We start from the raw sequence: 22,801 nt of genomic DNA on the forward strand, positions 1-22,801 counted from the left end.
GGATGATTTATAAAGCGCATGAATCGCCCCACATGGGGTATCTCCGCGTTGAGGACTATGGAGGTAAAGGTCATCTCGCTTAGAACAGGAATGTCTTCAGTTTCTTCCTGAAACTGTAGTAGTTGTGAGTTAAGCGAAGTGTCTCAGGTAGCTGGTTCCACATTTTTGGTGCGAGGTGGGAGAAAGCTTTTCCTCCCCATTTAGTTTTCTTAAAACGGGGGATGACTAGAAGGCCTTTGCCCTCTGAGCGGAGCTTGCGCAAGGGCGTGTATATCGTCAGCTTGTTTGATAAATATGTCGGGCCCAGCTGATGGAGACCTTTGAAGAGTAAGCAGCAGATTTTGAAATGGATACGTTTGCGGACAGGGAGCCAATGCAATTTGTGAAGGAGAGGGAGGGAGGGAGTACGACAAGGAGCGTTAGTAACTAGGCGAGCTGCTGTATTTTGGACCACCTGTAAGGTCTGTAATGCTGAGTCTGTAGCTGAAATAAGAAGGCCATTACTGAAGTCCAGCCTGCTTAATACTAGTGTGTGTATAAGAGTCTTACGAGTGGTCAGGGGAAGGAATTGAAAGACTTTCCGTAGAAGACTAAGGGCATGGAAGCAACACCGTTTTGTGAGTGCTATGTGCTCCTCCATCCCTTATAACATTTCATCTGTATTCTACATCATCCTTCTTGCATCCACCACCATACCCTCCCTGCATTTTTTTCTTTCACTCTTGCAGGTTCCTTTTCATCCCCGATTTCCCCCTTGGTCAGAGCGTGCCTGTCTTTTTCTTCCTCCCCTTTTGTTCATTCGGTCTCTTTTGCTATGGGTCAAAGTCTGATGAAAAATAAGCCCCACTCCCCCAAAAATGAGATCCGAAGAGTCCCACCTGCAAATATCCGCACAAATTACGAACTGGACTATTGACAAGCAGATTAAGAGTGGCCAATCTAAATCCCTGGAAGACCAAATCCAAGTCATATTTTCAGGATATCACACAATGCAAATTTGCACAAAATGAACTTAAATGGAATTCCTTCATATAATTACTCTAGAATGGATCCGGACCAACATTAGACAGTCCATACCTAGGCCTTCATTATGAACATCCCATAAATTCTAATGAGCCAGTGATGGTAACTCCTGAGTGGGGAAATAACGTGGATTTTAACAGGCTAGTCATACTGGTAGTCCTACACTATATAAAGATCCATTTGTGTCCTTGCCCTTTGAAATCTTAATGTTCATAGTTGCTCTTTCTCTCTTTGGGAGGTGTGGCTAATTATCTGCAAACTGCTGGAGTGATCACTTAAAAAAAAAAAACTTTCTGAATTTGACTGGCATCCCCATCTTTCACCTAAATTGATGGCGCATGATGTGACCAGGCCTGGACTGGTGGGCAAACACAACCGCAGGACATTTCATCACATCTGACCCATTTTTACCAAGTGCCACATACAAGCTGACCAAACTTAGCTAATATTCGTGGGCTTCTCCTCCCAGCTTGCAGAAACCGGTCGAAATTATGAGTATTACAAACATTGGATCGGGGATCCAGTCAATGATTTTGGGAACAAGGAGTCCACATATAGTATGAATATTGGTAATACATTTATATTCATGTAACTGTACCTTTTTTATTGCCAGCCTTGCTTCTCTTAAGCAAGGACTACAAGTACAAAGTGTGTGTTAACACATCGCTTGCAGGTTTTCAAAACACATAAATAAAAGGCATTGTCATTTACAAAGTCAATAGCGCAAACTCTCGCGAATGCGATACCTATGGCTTTGCAAATGCTTTTTAGGGCTCGCCTGCTGATGCGCTTCTGCGCATAGCTGGCGAAGCTCTAATATGGCTTATCCAGTGTTTAACAACACTGGCGATTCCTTGAAGTGCATGTGCTTTTTAGGTGATTGCGCAAGCGCAAGCCCAAAAAAGCGTTGGCACAATGCCACCAGCCGCCTGCCTGCCTGCCTCGCATTACAACATCAAAGGCAGCCCTCCCAGCGCATTTCTCCCCCCCTAATTATTCACGGCCACATGGCCGTACTTTCAGTTTCACGGCCTGATGTCTGTAGTATCCCTTTAACAGCATGTCACTGCCTTCTTAGAATAGCCAGTGCATTCTACATTCTCTGTGTGGTGGTTGATCATTGCTGTTGAATCCTACCTACAAGTGGTTGTACAAGCTGTGTCCTGTGGATCTTAATAAACTACTTCCTCTGCTACTAATGTGTCAGATTACTTCACAAACTGGCGACGACTGGGATGAAGAAGGACTCATCATCTGATTAGTGCAAGAAGTAATTTTTTTTTTTTACCCTTGCATCGCAAAAAAAAAAAGAAGAATCCAAGGACCAGCGTTCACACGTTTTAAAGGTACTTTCCTTTTTACCTCTGCTATTTATTACTTATGTGTAACATGATAGCACCAGCGGCTGTAATTTATAAAGTGCTTTGATCGCACCCGCGGCAGTGTGCAACAACGTGTTTCCCTTTATCAGTTATCGCGCTTTGTTACTTCAATGTCTCCTTTTAAAACTTGTTAAACTTGTTTTATAGGACCTTCCCCCAACGCCTGCCCCCCATCCCCGTCCTATCCTTCAGTCCACGGGCAAAACAGCAGACAGGGCACTCCAGCGCTCCAGCCCGGAGCCCAGGAGCCGAGGCTGCAGCCCCTTCCTTTTCTTTTATTAATTATTTATTTTTGGTCCGGCTGCGCTGCCAATGCTCCTTTGCAAATGCCTTTGCCCTTCATCAAGGAACAGATCTTTGACCCAAATGTATTTACTGACTGCCTGAACTCTGCAGTCACTTTCCACGTCCCTTCATCACAGTCCACCAATGTCCTTATAATCCAGTGTTCCTCTCTATGCCCTTTCTTTCTTTGCTGCTCCAGCAGCCTTCTGATATGTGCCACTGTGTTATTTAATGATTTTTATTTTATTTACCAGGCGAGCTTGCTAGGTTTCTGTAATGAATCTGTAAATAGAATCCTTTTTGCTCTTTTCTCCAACTTTGTTTCAGGGTTGGAGGAAACTAGGATAGCTTAAGTAAGAAATGAGCGCAGTAAAAGTTACAATAAAAAAAAAACGTCAATGGGTGTGGGTGCTCTGCCACACATTTCACGACGCAGGATTTCCTGCTGTGCTTGCCGCGCTGCAGGAGTGTGAGGTTCACAATGGGGCGGCGTGGAGTGCTCATTTCCTTGTGTTTGTCTGCACACTCCCGTGTCTGCCCCCAGGCCGTGCGCTTCATTATGGGAGGTGAAGGAGGGACCCTCTAATACTGCGGAGCCCCGTGTTCAGGTGTGAATGCCAGCAACAAAGCTCCACGCTCTCACGTGTTTCTAAAGGTGATTTACGAGTAACCCGCAGCTCATTAGTTTCAAACTGGGTAAGTTAGCTCAGTGGGGAAGAGCCTGTGCGTCACATCATTCCTACAAGTCCGGTCTATTGGCTTTGTCAGTGATTGTTAGTTGCATAAAATAAATAAGCAGCAACTATTGCTTGTTTATATTTATGTTCGGTTTTAATTGCTGCTAGGGTTCTTTGAGTTTACACTGAAGAGCTGAGTGCTGGCATGGAGGAGTAAGGTCAGTCAAAGGCCAGGTTAAGTTTGGCCAAGGACTATCTCAGGTTGTTAGAGCTTGGAAGAGCCAGTGACGTCAGGCTCATAATCCTGTGCGTGTTCATCACCATCCATAATTCTCTGGCAGTCAGCGCCGCCCCAGCCTTGTCCACATCTGGTATTGTTTGTTACTGCTACCTCTTTCACACGCACGCACACATACATTCACAGCAAGATTTTTCTGCTGTTTAAACGCTCGCTGCTGACATCTGCAGTTGTGTAATAAAGGTCATCAATTCACATCCTGGCAGGACCAACTATCTCCCTCACTCTATCTGTCTATCTGGCTATCTGTCTATCTATCTATCTATCTATCTATCTATCTATCTATCTATCTATCTATCTATCTATCTATCTATCTATCTATCTATCTATCTCCCTCACTCTATCTATCTATCTATCTATCTATCTCCCTCACTCTATCTATCTATCTCCCTCACTCTATCTGTCTATCTATCTATCTATCTATCTCCCTCACTCTATCTGTCTATCTGTCTATCTATCTATCTGTCTATCTGTCTATCTGTCTATCTATCTATCTATCTATCTATCTATCTATCTACCTATCTATCTATCTATCTGTCTGTCTATCTCCCTCAATCTATCTGTCTATTTATCTATCTATCTGTCTGTCTATCTGTCTGTCTGTCTATCTGTCTATCTATCTCCCTCACTCTATCTGTCTATCTGTCTATCTCCCTCACTCTATCTATCTATCTATCTATCTATCTATCTATCTATCTATATATCTATCTATCTCCCTCACTCTATCTGTCTATCTGTCTATCTGTCTATCTGTCTATGTATCTGTCTGTCTATCTGTCTGTCTATCTGTCTGTCTGTCTGTCTGTCTGTCTGTCTGTCTGTGTGTGTCCGTCTGTCTGTCTGTCTATCTGTCTATCTCCCTCAATCTATCTGTCTATGTATCTATCTATCTGTCTGTCTATCTGTCTGTCTGTCTGTCTGTCTATCTATCTGTCTATTTGTCTATCTATCTATCTCCCTCACTCTATCTGTCTATCTATCTATCTGTCTGTCTAGCTGTCTGTCTGTCTATCTGTCTATCTATCTCCCTCACTCTATCTGTCTGTCTATCTATCTCCCTCACTCTGTCTATCTATCTATCTATCTATCTATCTATCTATCTATCTATCTATCTATCTATCTCCCTCACTCTATCGATCTGTCTGTCTGTCTGTCTGTCTGTCTGTCTATCGCCCTCACTCTATCTATCGCCCTCACTCTATCGCCCTCACTCTATCTATCTATCTATCTATCTATCTATCTATCTATCTATCTATCTATCTATCTATCTATCTATCTATCGCCCTCACTCTATCTATCTATCTATCTATCGCCCTCACTCTATCGCCCTCACTCTATCTATCTATCGCCCTCACTCTATCCATCTATCTATCTATCTATCGCCCTCACTCTATCGCCCTCACTCTATCTATTTATCTATCTATCGCCCTAACTCTATCGCCCTCACTCTATCTATCTATCTATCTATCGCCCTCACTCTATCTATCTATCTATCGCCCTCACTCTATCTATCTATCTATCCCCCTCACTCTATCGCCCTCACTCTATCTCTCTATCTATCTATCGCCCTCACTCTATCTGTCTAGCTATCTATCTATCGCCCTCACTCTATCGCCCTCACTCTATCTGTCTAGCTATCTATCTATCGCCCTCACTCTATCTATCTATCTATCTATCTATCTATCTATCTATCTATCTATCTATCTATCTATCTATCGACCTTACTCTATCTATCGCATCACCACAGCATCACTCAGCACCACCACAGCATCACTCAGGGGCATCACAACATCACTCAGGGGCATCACAACATCACTATGCGCTACCACAGCATCACTGAACACCATAGCATCACTCGCCGCAACCACATCACGCAGCGCCACCACAGAATCAATCTGTGCAGCCATTCAACAACAACTGGTTCAAATATGTTCTCTCAGTGTTTCAAGATTTATTACAAATGTCACAAAAAGATGTTAATATTTCACTTCTGTTCTTGGATTTTCGTCACAACAAAATACTCAACATAATCTTCACAAAAGTGTTTTACAAATGTTTAAGCTATTGCCTTTATACATTACAATAACTTTTATATAAGTATTAATTATTTAAAAAAATTAAAAGCCATTGTTATTTGTAATATCAATACATCTAAGTCACGTAAATACAAAACATGTTGCATTACAAATGCTATAGGTGTTTGCGAAAGTTATAACTATTGGCATTGTAAATGACAAAGCTATTAATTTAGCTATTTTAAAAAATAACACATAAATAAAAAAAAATTCATTTATAAGACCAATAGCTCAAACTTTCCTAATGTGAGCCCTATTGCATTTCCAATGCTTGTTCTCCTTTCAACTACTACGTATTTCTGTCTGTGTATCCACTGGGGGGAGGAGGGGTGTATTTTCCTTGAAGTGTCTTCCAAATCCAGTGAGGTGCCGATTTAAGGGGAAAACCATCGGCTCTGCTGCGTTCGGGTGCTGCATCATGGGGGACTACTGTATCCAGCATCCTTTGCACCAAGAGCGACGCCACCACTGTTCCTCCCCTCTTTACATTTGCCCACAGGCTGTTGTTGCTTGAGTAGATCAATGAGTAAAAGAAAAACTACAGGGGAAAAGGTTACTACCATCGCCAACAGACAATGCAGCACAACGTTGAACTCCTTTTTTAGGTCGAGCCTGTCAATGTGCTTGCGCATTGAGCTTGCGAGAGATATTGGGGCTTAACCAGAGTTTAACCATCGGCGGCGATTTGATGCTGTGCCCGTGAAAAAAGCGTGTACTCAATGCATATCAAAGCCACCAGCCTCCCTCCCACAAGCTTCCCCCAGCGTGCGCTCTGCCTCAGGCATTTCTCCTCCCCTAATTCATTCACAGCCAACGGCCGGGCGGCCGTACTTTCACTTTCACGGCGGCCATGTCTCGCGTTTCCACTTCTCTTTCTTACGCGCGCTAGCATTTGTTTATCTTACAGACATCACAGGTTGCTGCTCCCGGTCCGCTCCCCCCCCCCCAGCATGCCGAGAGCTTGTTGTTTTGTATTCTCTTTAACTGACTCATGTTTTTGTCACGGTAAATGGAAAATATCTGCCCAGTAACCTTTTCAATTTAGATTTTGCCTTGTGGGCATCTTGAAATGTACGTGGACATTTTCCTTACGTCCAATTCCAAATTTGCCCGCACTCCAGAAATTCGATTTATCTTTGGTAAACACGGCGGACAGCAGGGTTCTGCTCAGCCCTACTATGGGACGGGAAGGGTTCGAAGCTGCAGCAGGACTGTGTCAGAAGTAAACTGTATGTGAATTCACCTCACAGAATGAAACTTTCATTTACGTTAATGTCCATCGTGTTTTTATCCTCAAATGTACATACGGAATACTGACACGTTAAGTAACCATGCCATCCTTGCGCCAGGTTGCTTTCCAAGTGTGTCATTCCCTGCTCTGCTCTTGCTACAGGGTATTTCTAATTTAACATTAAAATTAATATTTTGGGGGTTCGCTTTTAATTCGCCTTCCTGATAATTCAACACAACCATCATATTTTCCAATGCCCATGCTTTTAACAAATATTACCTTACAATTCCTTATCCTGTATTAGGTTACTATGATCTTAACGCGCCGCTGTGCTTTTGTTTGAAATGCTTGTTTATTTTGCTGCAAAATGCTTTAACTTTTGTCAACATTTTTACTACAAATTTCGTTGCGTTTGGCGATCATTCCAACATTTATGATTTTGAAAATTATTATAGCTTCAGTGAGTTAATTTTAGTAACTTTATTTTATACAGTAGATTTGTGCAACCAAATAATTTTTTCCCTAAGCATCGGAGATAGGAAAACACGTGTGTATTTTTTGTCTGCGCAGAATGTTTAATAAGGCAGAGGAAAGCTGACAGTTTTGAAAATCGTGATTCGCACGCTCTTGGTGCCGGTCTGGCGTTTTTTGCTTCGAATAAATGATTTCCTGGCAGCTTTCCCGCTCCTAGTGCAGCAGGGATCTGTTGTGAGCAGTTAATTGATTTGTTTCCGGTGACAGCTTCAAATCATTGCTGCTTGTCTTCCTGATAACTGGAAATCAGTGGTAATGATGAACCATGTAGTGTTGGTAGAGCGCTAGCCTGCTGTAGGCGCTAGGTTTCTTAGCCTAATTAATTCCAAGTGTTTTATTAGTACAAAGCTGGCGGCACTCAATTTACCCATTTCAGAAGAATGAAAAAGGCAGCGTCTGCCCTACATTGTGAGTTAATTTTAGTAACTTTATTTTATGCAGTGGACTTGTGCAAGCAGATTCTTTTTTCCCACTAAGCGTCTGAGATGCGGAAACAGGTTTGAAAGTAGTTATAGGCACGCTCATGGTGCCTGTCTGGCGTTCGTTGCTTCGAATAAATGATTTCCTGGAAGCTTTCCCGCTCCTCGTGCAGCAGGGATTTGTTGTAAGCAGTTAATTGATTTGTTTCCGGTGACAGCTTCAAATCATCGCTCCTTCTCTTCCTGATAACTGGAAATCAGTGGTAATGATGAACCATGTAGTTAGTGTCGGTATAGCGCTAGCCTGCTGTAGGCGCTAGTTTTCTTAGCCTAATCAATCCAAAGTGTTTTTATTAGTACGAAGCTGGCGGCACTCATTTTACCCATCTCAGAAGAATGAAAGGCAGCGTCGGCCCTGCAAGTATCTTGAACCTGAGACCTGCAGGATGCACACCTCTCTGCATCATATGCTGATTCCAGCGAGCTATCCTGGGGAAATAAACCACGCCAGCAGTTGGCCAACTGCTACTATATGGAACCCCCCACGCCTTGCACCAGACTTCATTGGAATGCGCTCCGTGCATTCTCCCCTCCCTTTTAGCCTCTTTCCCAGCTCCCAGCCGGACCCTCCTTTCTCACCTCCTCTTTCCGTCTTCGTCAGCAGAAAAGTCCCATCAATGGCTCAGTTTTTCACCGTACTCGCACCACTGCCTAATACGCCATGACTTGACAGACTTGCAAGCAGAAGACAGCATTTTTTTTATAGTTACGAGCAGAAAAGTCCCAGCAATGGCTCCGTTTTTCACCGTATTCGCACCACTGCCGAATACGCCATGACTTGACAGCCTTGCACGCAGAATACCGCATTATACTGGCCTGGGTTCTCATCAAGTATTTTACCAGAAAAGTCCCAGCAATGGCTCCGCTTTTCACCCTACTCGTCTCCTCTGTGCACAACCCTCACTCACCCTCACATCCCCTCACCCTCACATACCCTCACATCCCCTCACCCTCACATCCCCTCACCCTCACACCCCCTCACCCTCACACCCCCTCACCCTCACATCCCCTCACCCTCACATCCCCTTACAACCCCTCACCCTTACCCTCACACACCCCCTCTCACCCTCACACACCCCCTCTCACCTTCACACACCCCCTCTCACCCTCACTCCCCCTCTCACCCCCTCTCACCCTCACACCCCCTCTCCCTCACACACCCTCGCACCCTCACACACCCTCACACCCCCTCACTCACTCTACCGCCCTCACTCACTCTACCGCCCTCACTCACTCTATCGCCCTCCCTCTATCTATCGCCCTTCCTCTCTTCCACCCACCTCCTTCTCATACACACACAGCCACACACACAGCCACACACACAGCCACACACACAGCCACACACACACAGCCACGCACACAGCCACACACACCCCCAACCACACACCCCCCAACCACACCCCCCCAACCATACACACATACAACCACACACAATCACACACACACAACCACACACACACAACCACACACACACAACCACACACACACACAACCACACACACACACAACGACACACACACACACAACCACACACACAACCACACACACACAACCACACACACAACCACACACACAACCACACACATACACAACCACACACATACACAACCACACACACACAACCACACACACACACACACACAACCACACACACAACCACACACAACCACACACACACACAACCACACGCTCACAACCACACACACACACACAACCACACACAGAACCACACACATCTATCGCCCTCACTCTATCGCCTTCACTCTTTCTATCTATCGCCCTCACTCTATCTATCTATCGCCCTCACTCTATCTATCTATCGCCCTCACTCTATCTATCGCAGCACCACAGCATCACGTAGGGGCACCACAACATCACTATGCGCTACCACAGCATCAATCAGCACCACCACACCACCACTCAGCACCACCACATTATCACTCAGCACCACCACCACAGCATCACCACAGCACCACCACCACAGCACCATCCGGCACCACCACAGCACCACCCGGCACCACCACAGCACCACCCGACACCACCACAGCACCACTCAGCACCACCACAGCACCACCCGGCACCACCATAGCATCACTCGACATCACCACTCAGCGCCACCACAGCACCACTCAGCACCACCACAGCACCACTCGGCGCAACCACAGCATTACTCGGCGCAACCACAGCATTACTCGGCGCAACCACAGCATCACTCGGCGCAACCACAGCATCACTCAGCGCAAACACAGCATCACTCAGCGCAACCACAGCATCACTCAGCACCAGCACAGCATCACTGGTTCAAATATGTTCTGTCAATGTTTCAAGCTTTATTACAAATGTCACAAAAAATGTTAATATTTCACTTCTGTTCTTGGATTTTCATCACAATAAAATACACAAGTTATTTTCAAAAGTTTAAGCTATTGCCATTATAAATTACAATCACTTTTATTTAAGTATTAATTAAAAAAATTAAAAGCCATTGTTATTTGTAATATCAATACATCCAAGTCACGTAAATACAAAATATGTTGCATTACAAATGCTATAGGTGTCACATTCGCAAAAGTTATAACTATTGGCATTGCAAATGACAAAGCTATCAATTTAGCTATTTTAAAAACCAACACATAAATAAAATAATTGTCATTTACATGACCAATAGCTCAAACTTTCCTAATGCGACACCTATTGCATTGCAAATGCTTGTTTGGTACGAGCAGTCAAAATTGTTTCCAAAGAGATTGAATTGGCTGAGAGGCGACTCTCACAGGACTTTGATATTGCCTCTGATGGCCCATTAATTCCTTTAGTAGGCCCCTCCCCAGGCCTCATACTCCCAGCCATCCAAGTACCTCAGGTTTGCCTCTAGTCACGGTTGTGAGCCAGGATGTTGCCCCAGCAACTGATTTATCTGTCCATATCTGTCGCCTCTCCCTTTAATGATAGTGAGACTTGTGCAAAACTCAGCGCAAAACAAAGCAAGGGAGTTGTGTTAATTCTCAAAGAAGATTTAGGTGAATGAATTGGCCCAAAGATCCTGCAAACGTTCTCCCATCACAGCCTGGATTAGATTCTTCCAAACCATTGACTGAGAGTAGCACACCGCTACATATCGATCAGGATGGCATTTTGGATCGACTTGCATCACTGGTCCATATGTGTAAGACCCCCTTGGTGGATACGATCTGCACATTAGAACTTGCTGTTCAGCAGTTTACCTCTTCTGTAAATTCACTTTTAGGCCAACAGACTCTGGTGCAACAGACCCATGTACAATTCCAGCCTACTAGCATTGAATGTAGTAATTCTTCCTTAATTGCTCCCCTAGGGTCCTTGGCCATTGAAAGACCTAGCTTGCCTAGTCGGCCATCTGGAGCACTACGTAATCCATGCTCCCTTCGCATGGGAGCAGGTGGGGTAGGGGTGTCAGAGGGGCACTGGTCCAAGGATCACAAATAGGGAGCACCACTGGGGAACTAGCATACAGGGTAAGGCTTCAGCTCCCCAGCCTTAGCCCCCCTTCAACCTCCCCCTCGATTGCCACCCTCATGAAGTCATCTTAATGGGATTCCTAGAGAAGAAACTTTCGTACACCTCAAAAACAGGGTCTGACACTGGTTGCCGTGTCATACGGATTTCAGTCTAATTGAGTATGATAATATACTCCTAGTCAGGAGGGTGAGTTGGGTGCGGCCTACACCTAAACACATCAGAGGGGACTGTATGGTTGTTAATTGTAGAAGCCCCAGCCCAGTATAGCGACTACTTAAATGTGGCGCGAGAGCTTGCGTGATGGAATTTGGTATTGTCCCCTTGGGCTTCGTCCATAGACACTTGCAGCTGAGGCATAGGGTGAGATATAGGCCTCCTCCCCCCAGTGTTGTTGCAGGTGATGTGTTCTCAGTCCCTACTGCCAATAGATTTCTTCCATTAACCTCTTTGGATGATTTGGATTGACGGCCAACCCTGCACGACAGTATTTGTGCCCTTCTGAATTCTGGGTTAAAAGAAGTGTTGAATGATGTGAGGCATAAACAACTTTCAAACAAGGTGGTGCCTTCTTCCACTATGCTCTCATATTCTAGCACTGCCCCTCCTGATGTCTGCCATTCACCCCCCTTTTTTTTTTTTTTTGCAGTGATGGGTTGCCTCCCATTCCCACAGTAGCTTCGGCCCAGACACTTTTTCACTAGTTCTCCCAAACCAAGGTAGTTTCTTGGAACGTTGCCGGTTTAGCATTCAAACTTTAGTGTCCCACTCGAGGGCTGTTTACAAATACATTTGAAATCTGTTTGTTCCAAGAGACATGGTCAGTAGTTATGTAATTTCGAGCAGGGTTTGTACATTTTTCCTTGGCTGCCATCTCCTCGAGGAAGGAAAGGCCATCGGTGGGCTTATCAATCTGGGTGAGGTCTACCCTTCACTGTATGTCCAGGGAGATTGATGTGAGCAGCCCAGATATCCAATGTGTTTCTCATTTCCTTCTTGGTGGGTATAATATCTATACAATGTGTATTGCAGGCTTGGAGGTAAAGGCACTGAGTGCCAAGTAATTGATTTGGTTGTCTCTCACCTGGCAGAACTGCATATGGATTCATTGAAGATTATAGCAGGTGATTTTGACTGTAAATGTGAGCCTTTAGTTCTTCCCCATGAGCATTCCATTAGTGATGAAGATCATGGGTGAGGTGTTCCTAGTCTTGCACTCACCCCATCAAGAGATGGTCTGTCCTAGTACTACAGCTTAACGCATTTACACTCCGCAATGGCCTTCGGACGTGTAACGGGAGATCTAGATCTGATAGCGAGGGGAGTCGCAGACTTAACCGTCCCCGGTGTTCTAGTCTTATAGACTATATATCTATACTACTATTATAAAGGAAGAACTATGAACCTTTGAGGCGGGTAAACTCGGAAACCACAGCGCCAATCCACACACCCGATACATCGCTGTAATTGTCAGGGTGTGCAGATGGACATAGGCTATATACATTTAAAAAATATAAGTTATTTAAAAAATTGACGAGAAAAAAAAGTAGTCCCATGGAAGTAGTGCCGGCCGCGACGTGCATGCTGACATCAGGAGCGCGGGGAGGAGCGGCGTCCAGGAGCGCGAGGAGGAGCGGCGGACAAGCGGGGAGGAGCGGCGGACAGGCGGGGAGGAGCGACAGACAGGCGGGGAGGAGCGGCGGACAGGCTGGGAGGAGAGGAGTGGAGCGGAGTGGAGCGGCGGACAAGCTGGGAGGAGCGGAGAGGAGCGCCGGACAGGCGGGGAGGAGCGGCGAGGAGCGGCGGACTGGTGAACTCAGAAGCGCGGGGAGGTGCGGCAGATGAGGTAAGGCTCAGGGGGACCCACGGACAATGTCGGGGTGGGCGGGGGCCCTGAAGCCAAGGTCGGGATGGGCTGCTACTCCGGGGGACCCACGGACAATGTCGGGGCGGGACGGGGCGGGCGTGGGCCCTGAGGCCTGATTGCTCCCGGACAAGGTCTGGACAGGCTGCTAGTTACTGGATATTAGGTTATGGCCAGTACTAGTTAATGTGGCTGTTCTCTCTAGGCAAGATAGTGACCACAATGCCCTAGAATTAACCCTAAAACCATTGACCGCCACTGTTCAGAAGAAAAAAAAACTTATAATGAACATCAGTACCATAGAACTGATACGTAGATGCTCGCAATTCTAAATCACCTCCATAACTTGGTGGACTCTGGGGTATTGGTTTAACCCCTTGGCCTAGTATACCCCATCTAAGAGATCAGTATTTTGTTTTAAAGGCGCTTGCGGGTTGGAACAAATCCAAGGCTTGCATTGTGTGTCGAAACATCGACAACATTCTTTTGTGGACTGTTTTTTACATTTGATTGTGTATTTTCAACACTTGTATTACAAGGGTTGTTTATAACATCCCATTGTCCCTATCAGTAACACGTATATATTGTCATTGTAAAAAACACTGGTGCACTGTATGCTCACTTTATTCACTAACTATGCATCATCACTTAATAGGAGCCCCTATTACGTCAATTTAATTTGAAAAGTGTTTTTTAATCTTACTTGGATAATGGTTTGCCATTATGTGACTGGCTTGCAAAACCAACGTGGCACATCATAATATAAGTCGTCCATTTACCACAGGTCTCATTCAATCTAGCCATCTGATCAGATGGAAATTAAAAATGGACATTGAAAACGGGTCCCTATCTAGTTTCATTGTCTGTACTTTAGTTGTAAACTCATTGATCAATTTCCAAACCATGAATGTAAAAAATGGGAAAGTAATCCATGTCAGCAATTTAGTTCCTGTTCACTTTCCACGTGTTTTACAATATTTTGCTTTCCCTACGAGTGTTAGCTATTTCCAGGATGATGATGATCTGTATTTTTGTCCATATAGCATATTGTTGTATAGAACGCTATCTTAAACTGCTAACTAATATAATCAAAGCTAATAGTCCTGGCTAATTTTAGGGATAAGGCATTTGCTTGTTGAATATCTGGAACAATGCTTAATTTGCAATAAAAATGAATGCCCAAAGCTCTGTTTAGAAGCCCACAGTCAGTGCTATTAAATGTCAGTGTGGCGAAAAGCAAGGCTGGGTAATCTTGAATCCACCACAGTCATCTTTAATCCACTATGAGACACTGTCTGCCCCTGTATCTCACAATTATCACCAATTGCTTTCTCCCTTTGTGATGGTTTTTTTCGTCTCTTTTCCTCTCTTGCTCTCAGTAAATGTTATGAGGAAAAATAAGCGCAGGTCCCCACAAATGAGTGCCAGTGGACCACACCAGTTCCAATTAAGCACTGGTCTGGATGCATTATCAGAAAGCTCACAGAGGCACCAAAATACTGGTTGTGTGGTACACCATAGGAATCCCAGATATTTAGGGGCAGATTTACTAAGAAGTCCTGCAACGCAGCAAGACCACTTGCTGCACTGTTGCGTGACAGGGAGAGAGCAGAAATGCAGCAATGCAGCATATCTACTAAGAAATGATGCAGGTCTGCTCACTCCCTGCCATGGCGCACTGTGTGCTACTTGGTGCCAAAGAGGGCATTCGGGCACCATGGAGCCTACAGTAAATGTGGCATTGATTTGTTCAGGAAGGAATACCTTCCTGCACAAAAACAATCCTTTAGGTACATTTACATCTTTATTCGTGTACTGCAGAATGCTACACATGTGGAAAGAGGAACCAACGAGTAGAAATAAAGATATTTCTCCTTGTTATGCCTCACTTAAGAAAGCGTACCATTTTAACGCAACCCCCCAGATCTACGGACCTTAGTAAATCTGGGATTGCATCTAAATCCATGGGAGGGTGCATGGGAATGTCCTCAACGCAGAGTTATGCAAGGCAGCGATTTGCGCGGACTTGCGTTAATCTGAATTTACTAAGCTGTGCAAAAAAGCCTCTCAAGGTAGCTTTGCGAGGCTTAGTAAATCCCATTTAATGGCTTGCACACACACACACTTTTTCACCCTAGTTACAACCCTCCTTCATTCACGAACATGCTTGCAACCCCACTCGCACAGTAGGGCCTTTGAATCATCCTGTGGGGCATTATGGCTGCTGACTGTGCTGTAATAGAGGTAACCTTTCTATGTGGAAGCTGATGCCTACCACTGAATAAGCAGAAGATTACTCTTCTATGTGAAGAATGAGCCAACAATCAAGTTAGCTATCCTATGAGGGATAGCTCTGCTATCTAAGACCCGTGTCTGTGGCCTGTTTGTCTTGGACAGAGTCTGCTGATCGAGGTATCAGTTTGTCAAATTCGAGACGTCACATTTCTCACCTCAATGTTATCATCTACCGGTGTCTGCACGTGGGCCATATTTGTGTATCCACAATATCACATACCTTACAGCCATTAAAATAATGAGCACGTTCACTGAAAATAGCCCAGACTTTGTAATTTATTTTGCAAGTGCGTTTTTCAGTTAGAATCTTCTTTTTTTATTTTTTTATTTTTTATTACATGCTTTCAGTAGGATGTTGCAGTGTTAATTGTACACTACAGGTCACTGCAGTTGTACTTTGGGTAGTAGCTTTAATTTCGTGTGCTTCAGTTTCTGTCAAACTAAGGACATTATTAAGACCTTAGCGGATAGGGTACGATAAAAAATAAAAGTGGTTGATGTTCCATCAGCTGCATTTAGGGGCCTACTTACAAGCTGGTTTGCATTGCTCTTGCACAGCGACGTAAACCTTTAGTCAGATTTATGAAGTCACGCAAGGCCACTTTGCGTGGCCCTGAGGGGCTCCATAAATCTGGCGCAAGACAATGCAACGTAAATCGTTGCGGTGCCTTAGTGTGCCCTACGATGGCTTTCCATGGATGTTGCATGGGTGTTCCCATGCAACTTCCATGGTTTTTGACGCATTCCCAAATTTACCTGAACTGGTAGACCTGGGAAAAAGCCAAAAAAATACTACTTCCCAGGAGAGGCGGAACGAGGAGAAATGTCTTAATTTCTTCTCATTACTTCCTCTTACTATGTGTGCAGCACACAAGAGGAATATGCCTCTCATCCTCTCATATTTGTTTTTGGGAAGGAACGAGTATGGAAGGAATATGAAAAGGAAGGCCTTTATCACGAACTGTTAATCTGCAGCATGATTAATCAGGAAAGGTTGGCCCTAGTCATAAAAACAATTCTGTAGCGATCTTTTCATTTTTGGTAGGCATTGGGAGATAAAGCCATTTGTCCAGTATCACAGGATGTTGAGCTGACGCAGAGACTCAACTTTTCACATTTTGACTCCTCTTACCAATTTGCCATCAGCATCACTGTTCAAATCATCGAGGTTGGATTTAACAGCCATCTTCTAAGCGTGACATGAGGTTCCTACATGATGGAACGCAAAATGATGGCGTCCACTTTTCAAAATGTAATGCAGCAGTCCTAAAAATGCCCTTTGCCAAGCTGCCTAACATTGCATGTGTTGAGCAGAGGCCCCTCTGAAATGTCATTCATTTATTTTATAGACTTTAATTTCATTAGAAATGTTGGGATGTCCTGGCCTCTCAGAGGCTGCAGGAGCCTAGGATACACTCCTCTCCTCTTTAGTCTTTTCTCCAGCAGAATAAACATTTCAGTTCAGTGATGCGTTATTTCGGTGGTCACACATGCTCTGTTAGTCAGTGAAAAACACTTTATTCGGTTAATAAAAACCATAAAAGTACACAACATTTATCAAACCAATAATAAGATTTAAAATAGAATTCATCAGTAAGCTTGGGTGACATAAAACATTTCATCACCAAATTTCAAAGACATACAAAGGAAACTTTGATTGGCTTGGCCCCAAGTCGCTGAGAAAAACCATGGACGGCTGCCATGGCATATTTTATTGCTTTCTGTTAGGAACCCACGAACCGCTCTTATCGAACAATACCCCCAAATAGGTAAAAGAGGTCACCCTAGACCGCTCTAAGCCTTCACAATAAAAAGTTTTAAGCTTTTTTGGTCTCTGGCCCATAATTATCGTGTGCAATTTGGCTATGTTCGCTTGAAAAGTATCACTCCTAGGCAATCTAAGATTTGAATGCCAATAAACAATTTTTAAATGTGGCACAATATAAAATGTGAAGTATAAACAACCAATGATTCAAAAAAGTACACAGTTTTTAATAATGGGTAAAAAGTCCCAAGACCGGGATTTATACAATACATACAATATTACACGTTAAAAAAGAAAAATAACAAGATCATTCAATTGTATATCAAAAGGTTTTAAAAGAGGCAAAATCTTTCAATTCTGTCGACATGCGTTTCGGCGTATTAACGCCTACTTCAGGAATAGCCACAATATATTCTGTAGATAGAATATACATATAATTTAAATATTAAAATCCCCCCAAAAATTGAATTTTATGCATAGATCACACAGTAGGTTTTACATTCAGTTAAAAACAACACCATTTATCAATTAATCACTTTTTCTAATGAAATACAATCTTAAACTTCTGTATACAATCTTTTTGACGTTTTAAATATGAAACATGAGACATGATTTTTTTAAAGGAAGAAACCTTTATTTTTGAAAGTTGATAACATTGAGCACTTTGTATGAGTACCTGACCAGTAATAATATATTAGTTGGCACATGTGAAGAACCAATGTTTCAGGATGAATACAGAAGTTTAAGATTGTATTTCTTTAGAAAAAGTGATTAATTGATAAATGGTGTTGTTTTTAACTGAATGTAAAACCTACTGTGTGATTTATGTATAAAGTTCACATTTTGGGGGGATTTTAATATTTAAATTTTATGTATTTTTTATCTACAGAATATATTTTGGCTATTCCTGAAGAAGGCATTCATACGTCGAAACGCGCGTCGAGACCAAATTGAAAGATTTTGCCACTTTTAAAGCCTTTTGATATAAAATTGAATGATCTTGGATTTTTTCTTTTTTAATGTCTAATATTGTATGTATTGTGTAAATACCGGTCTTGGGACTTTTTACCCATTATTAAAAACTGTGTACTTTTTTGAATCATTGGTTGTTTATACTTCACATTTTATATTGTGCCACATTGAATTTTTTTTATTGATATTCAAATTTTAGTTTGCCTAGGAGGGATACTTTTCAAGCGTTTAGTCCCTGTCCTAGGAATCATGTTATTCATGGTTCAGGGGTTTCTTGTTTTTTTCCTACAATTTGGCTGTGTTGACAGTTAAATTCAAAGATTGCATAAAGGCCCCAAATGAGTCCAGAAGCCTCTGGAGCCAGCTGTACGAGTCAAAAATAGTGCATCATCTGCGCATAGGAGGGTAGGGATAGCACTGCCCCCTACACATGGAATATCTGGGCTGGCAGAGCATAGGGAGGTTCCTAGATAGTTTATATATAGGGTAAAAAGCAGGGGAGCTAAAATGCAGCCCTATTGGATGCCTCTACCAATGCTAAAGTGCTTTGTGCTTTTGCCATCTTGGCTAACTCTCACCCTCACAAAAAGATCCCTGTGTAGGTCGGCCAGGAAATAGACTAAGCAGTGATCCACTCCCATATCAATCAATATGGCCCATAGCTTCGATCTATTTACTAGATCGAATGCTGAGGATAGAACCATAAAGGCCAACTGTAATGTCCCAGCCTTGGCCACTGTGTATTTCCCTGCTAATAAGTGCAAATTTAAACCACTGTCATTTAGCCAATCCAAAAGTTTACTTAAAATCACTCTCCCTAGCACTTTTACCTCTGAGTCAATTAGGGATTAGGCCTACATCAGCTTGGGTCACCTCTCTGGCATTTTTTGAAAACCAAAATAATGGTGGAGTGAGACCTGGACATCGGAAATCCCTGCTGACTAGCCACATAAAAAACTTTAGTTAACGTCTTTGCCCAAAGAGTTGGATTCTGTTTGCACAAATCCGCTGGGACACCGTCCAGGCCTGGGACTTTATAGCTTTGAAAATGTGAATATCTGTCATAACCGTCCCTAGGGTAATGGACATGGATAGCACATTACAGCAGCATCTAAACTACTCTGTGTATTTAGCAATTCACCAGCTCAGCCCTGTGAGGTATCCAGTTTTATGGCAAGGACAGAGGCCCCTTCAGATGCAGCAACTACTAAGCGTCCTAACAGAGTGGGCACACTTACAGGCGGCATCGGCAAAGATGATATCTTTTAAGTGAATTTAATCACTCAATTTATGAAATCTCAGTCCCAACCCATCACAGACAACTGGACTTTGCAAAGTTGGGAGGCACTAAAGAGCTTTAACACGTTCTACCTCGTGAATCCGAAATTTGAATATGTGCAGCTGCAGACGCAGTGCAAGTGCTGTGACTGTGAGCCCCTCCGTGCCCCCAAGGTTTTCTAGCCCTGCTAAGGAGCGTGCTAAATTTACTGAATCAGCTTCGTCCTCTATTCAGTCAGGTGCAGATCGTTTTGGAAACATCAGCAACACTAGGTCCAAAAACAAAGGAAATTGTTTGTGCGGATCGGGATCGGGATCCCTAATTTGGGCAATTTTAACTCCCGCTCTTGTTGTGGCGATATTTCTACCCATTCAGCATCATGTGGAGATACAGTAGAAATATTGCTGTTTAGAAGACGGGCTTTTTTCAAGACGGTGATCTATTGTTGACCCACTAGAGGGCACTGTAGGCCTGAATATGAGCACTTTGCTGTACTTCAATTGACATCGAGCTAAAACTTGGACACTTTCAACTTTCGACACACTTGGGACTAGACTAGTCCCAAGTGTGTTGAAAGTCACTAGTTGACGTGAAAACTACTCGATTCTCAATCCGAAGCGGTGCGACCGTGCGATTATTCAGTGGCGTGCTATGCGCAAACGGTCCCTAACATGCACCCCCTCGCCCCTGTGCACCAGACGAGCGGTGGGGTGTCGAGTGGCTCTTAGTTCAGTGTCTTATGTGTTGTCGTGCAGTTGTATATTGTCTCATGTGGAGTGGCGTTGTGAACTCAATGAGTCCATCTATATGTTGCCTGTCAGCTGTGTTGAATGTGTATATGTTGTGACTGTGTTTGGTGGGAAATTGTTAATATTTGTTAATTATGGGAGCGGGTGTGGTATAACGGCCAGAGCGGCCAACTAGGGAACCAGGTTCGAGTCTCGGCGTCGGCTCAACATCCTGTGATTCTGGACAAATCCCTGTATCTCCCCGAGCCAACCAAAAATGAATGTGTCCTCCTGTATGTTCACTGGTGCTCATGTAAAGCGCTCCAATACCTTTGGGCGGACTTCGCACTATGTGAAAAAAAGATATACATATAATGTTTGGTAAGGCTGTAAGTGGTTTGGGGTTTGTGCTCAGTGTGCTGTTTAGGTTTCTTGATGGATTTTGTTTCCCGGTGGAATATGCTGCTGTGTGTACAGTCGCATCCAAGTACCAGTCTCATCTGCCCTATTGCGTGCAGTCTTGTCTGTCCTTTCGTGTGGGATGATAAATCTATTGTGCACTAGATGCAGGGCCACTGGAATTATGTAATTTGGGGGCTGTAGCACTTTCTACATAATTTTGTAGTTGCAAAATTTGACACAACCCATTATCTGCTGCATAATTTGTACATTCTAACAAAAAAAATGCTTCTAGCTCAAATGGACCATACTTTCCTAAAAATGCAGCAATGCATGTAAAAGCAACAAAATAAAAAAAATTCTGTCACAAAATGTGCTTCATTATACTGCATATTTTGCCTTTTCTTACTGCATACTTAAATCACCCCAACCGCATAATTTGATTCTCCCCAGTCGCATAATTCCAGTGGCCCTGACTTTAGATATGTATGTGTAGTTTCTTTGTATTTGGATTTCTCCCGACGCTACTCCATGGGTCCCAATTTGTAAAAGACGCCCAGATTACAAAAGCGTGCCAGGACCGTAGAAAGGGTGACTGTGGCCTACACAAATGCATCAAATGTAACATAAATACACTAAAGGCCAGATGTACAACCCTTTTTGGCGGTCGCAAATGGAAAATCGGCTGGTTTGCGATCACTAAAAAGGGCTGTGGTATGTACAAACCCTATGTTGCGAGTCGGTAACCTACTACCAACTCGCAAAATAGGGTTTGCAAATAACTATTAGGAAGGAGCGTACCAAAGGCGTCTCTTCCTAATAGCAAATTGCACTGGTATGTATGATTGTTTTGCAACCGCAAAGTTGGTTGTAAAACAATCGCAGTTACTACCTACTTCAAATAGGTGGTAAGCCATTCACAAACGGCAAGGGGTCCCATTGGCCCTCCCTCCCCTTTACAAATGTATGAGAAAATATGTTTTAAGAGCAGGCAGTGGATCCACAGACCACTCACTACCTGCCCTTTGAAAAATGAAACAAAAAGTTTCATTGTTCTTTCTTTCGAACGCATCCCATTTTGCTGCATTTGAAAAAAAAGTTGCTTTCTTTAAAAAGCAAACCTAGACATGGTGGTCTGCTGTTCACAGCAGGCCACCATCCCAGTCTTATGTGAGATTCCTAAGGGGTCGCAAATTGCAACCTACTCATTAATATTATTGAGGCAAGTCTTTAGCGACACCATCAGGAATCGCAAACAGTATCTGAGACACTTTTGTACATTCCATTTTCCAACTCGCAAAAGATCGCAATTTGGAATGGCTGTACATCTGGCTCTCAATATGCTGACAACCTGCGATTTATAGGGAGGGGGACATTTTCAGGTATCGGAATAGTTGTCTTTCCTAAAGTAGTACAGTCTCCTATACAGAATGCACCCTATAATATTTTTGAAAGATCATTTCAGAGCAGTTCTCTCTATCTTTTTCCTGGTCTGGAATGCATGCGTAAAAATGCAGACCTGCTTCATAACAAATGTCCACATTCCCTCTCTCTGCAGGTCTCTGTGGCGCCTTCTGTTACACATGCTTAGGATGTCAAGTCGCCGGTGATATGGGGGAATGCTGTATGTGCGGCGGAAGTGTCGCCATAAGGACCATGTACAGAACCAGATACAACATCCCTGTAAGCTTTTTACACTTCCAGTTTTTTGCGTTACTTGGATTAACCCAAGAAAGCATGTTTCATCAGAGAAATTGATTTGTTGTACTAAGTCCAGTGGCTTTTCAACAACATAGTTTCACGCCTGAAATTTCACATTATATTTTAGTAGTTATCAATAGGTCACATAAAACTGTCCAATTGCGAAACAACAAATGATTTTGCAAATCTGAATCCTTTTAATATTTATTGAAAACCGTGATATATAAATCTTTGAATATAGTTAAAAAAAAAACACAAAAAAGGTACGTTGATGAGAAAATATACATTGCCAGCATTTAGGCCCTTAACACTATTACCT

At 43.4% G+C, this 22,801-nt stretch overlaps 1 protein-coding gene across 1 annotated transcript in view; it reads left to right on the forward strand.

Annotated features, from left to right (window-relative positions):
* Window positions 1–22,801, forward strand: part of PLAC8 (placenta associated 8) — a 74,995-nt gene that overhangs the window by 47,066 nt on the left and 5,128 nt on the right. The window contains exon 3 of the mRNA XM_086961982.1: window positions 22,340–22,464. Coding sequence (XP_086818108.1) covers window positions 22,340–22,464 — 125 coding nt within the window. The remainder of the gene's footprint in view (window positions 1–22,339; window positions 22,465–22,801) is intronic.

Source organism: Lissotriton vulgaris, chromosome 3_1, assembly GCF_964263255.1.
Source record: "Lissotriton vulgaris chromosome 3_1, aLisVul1.2, whole genome shotgun sequence".
NCBI lineage: Eukaryota > Metazoa > Chordata > Amphibia > Caudata > Salamandridae > Lissotriton > Lissotriton vulgaris.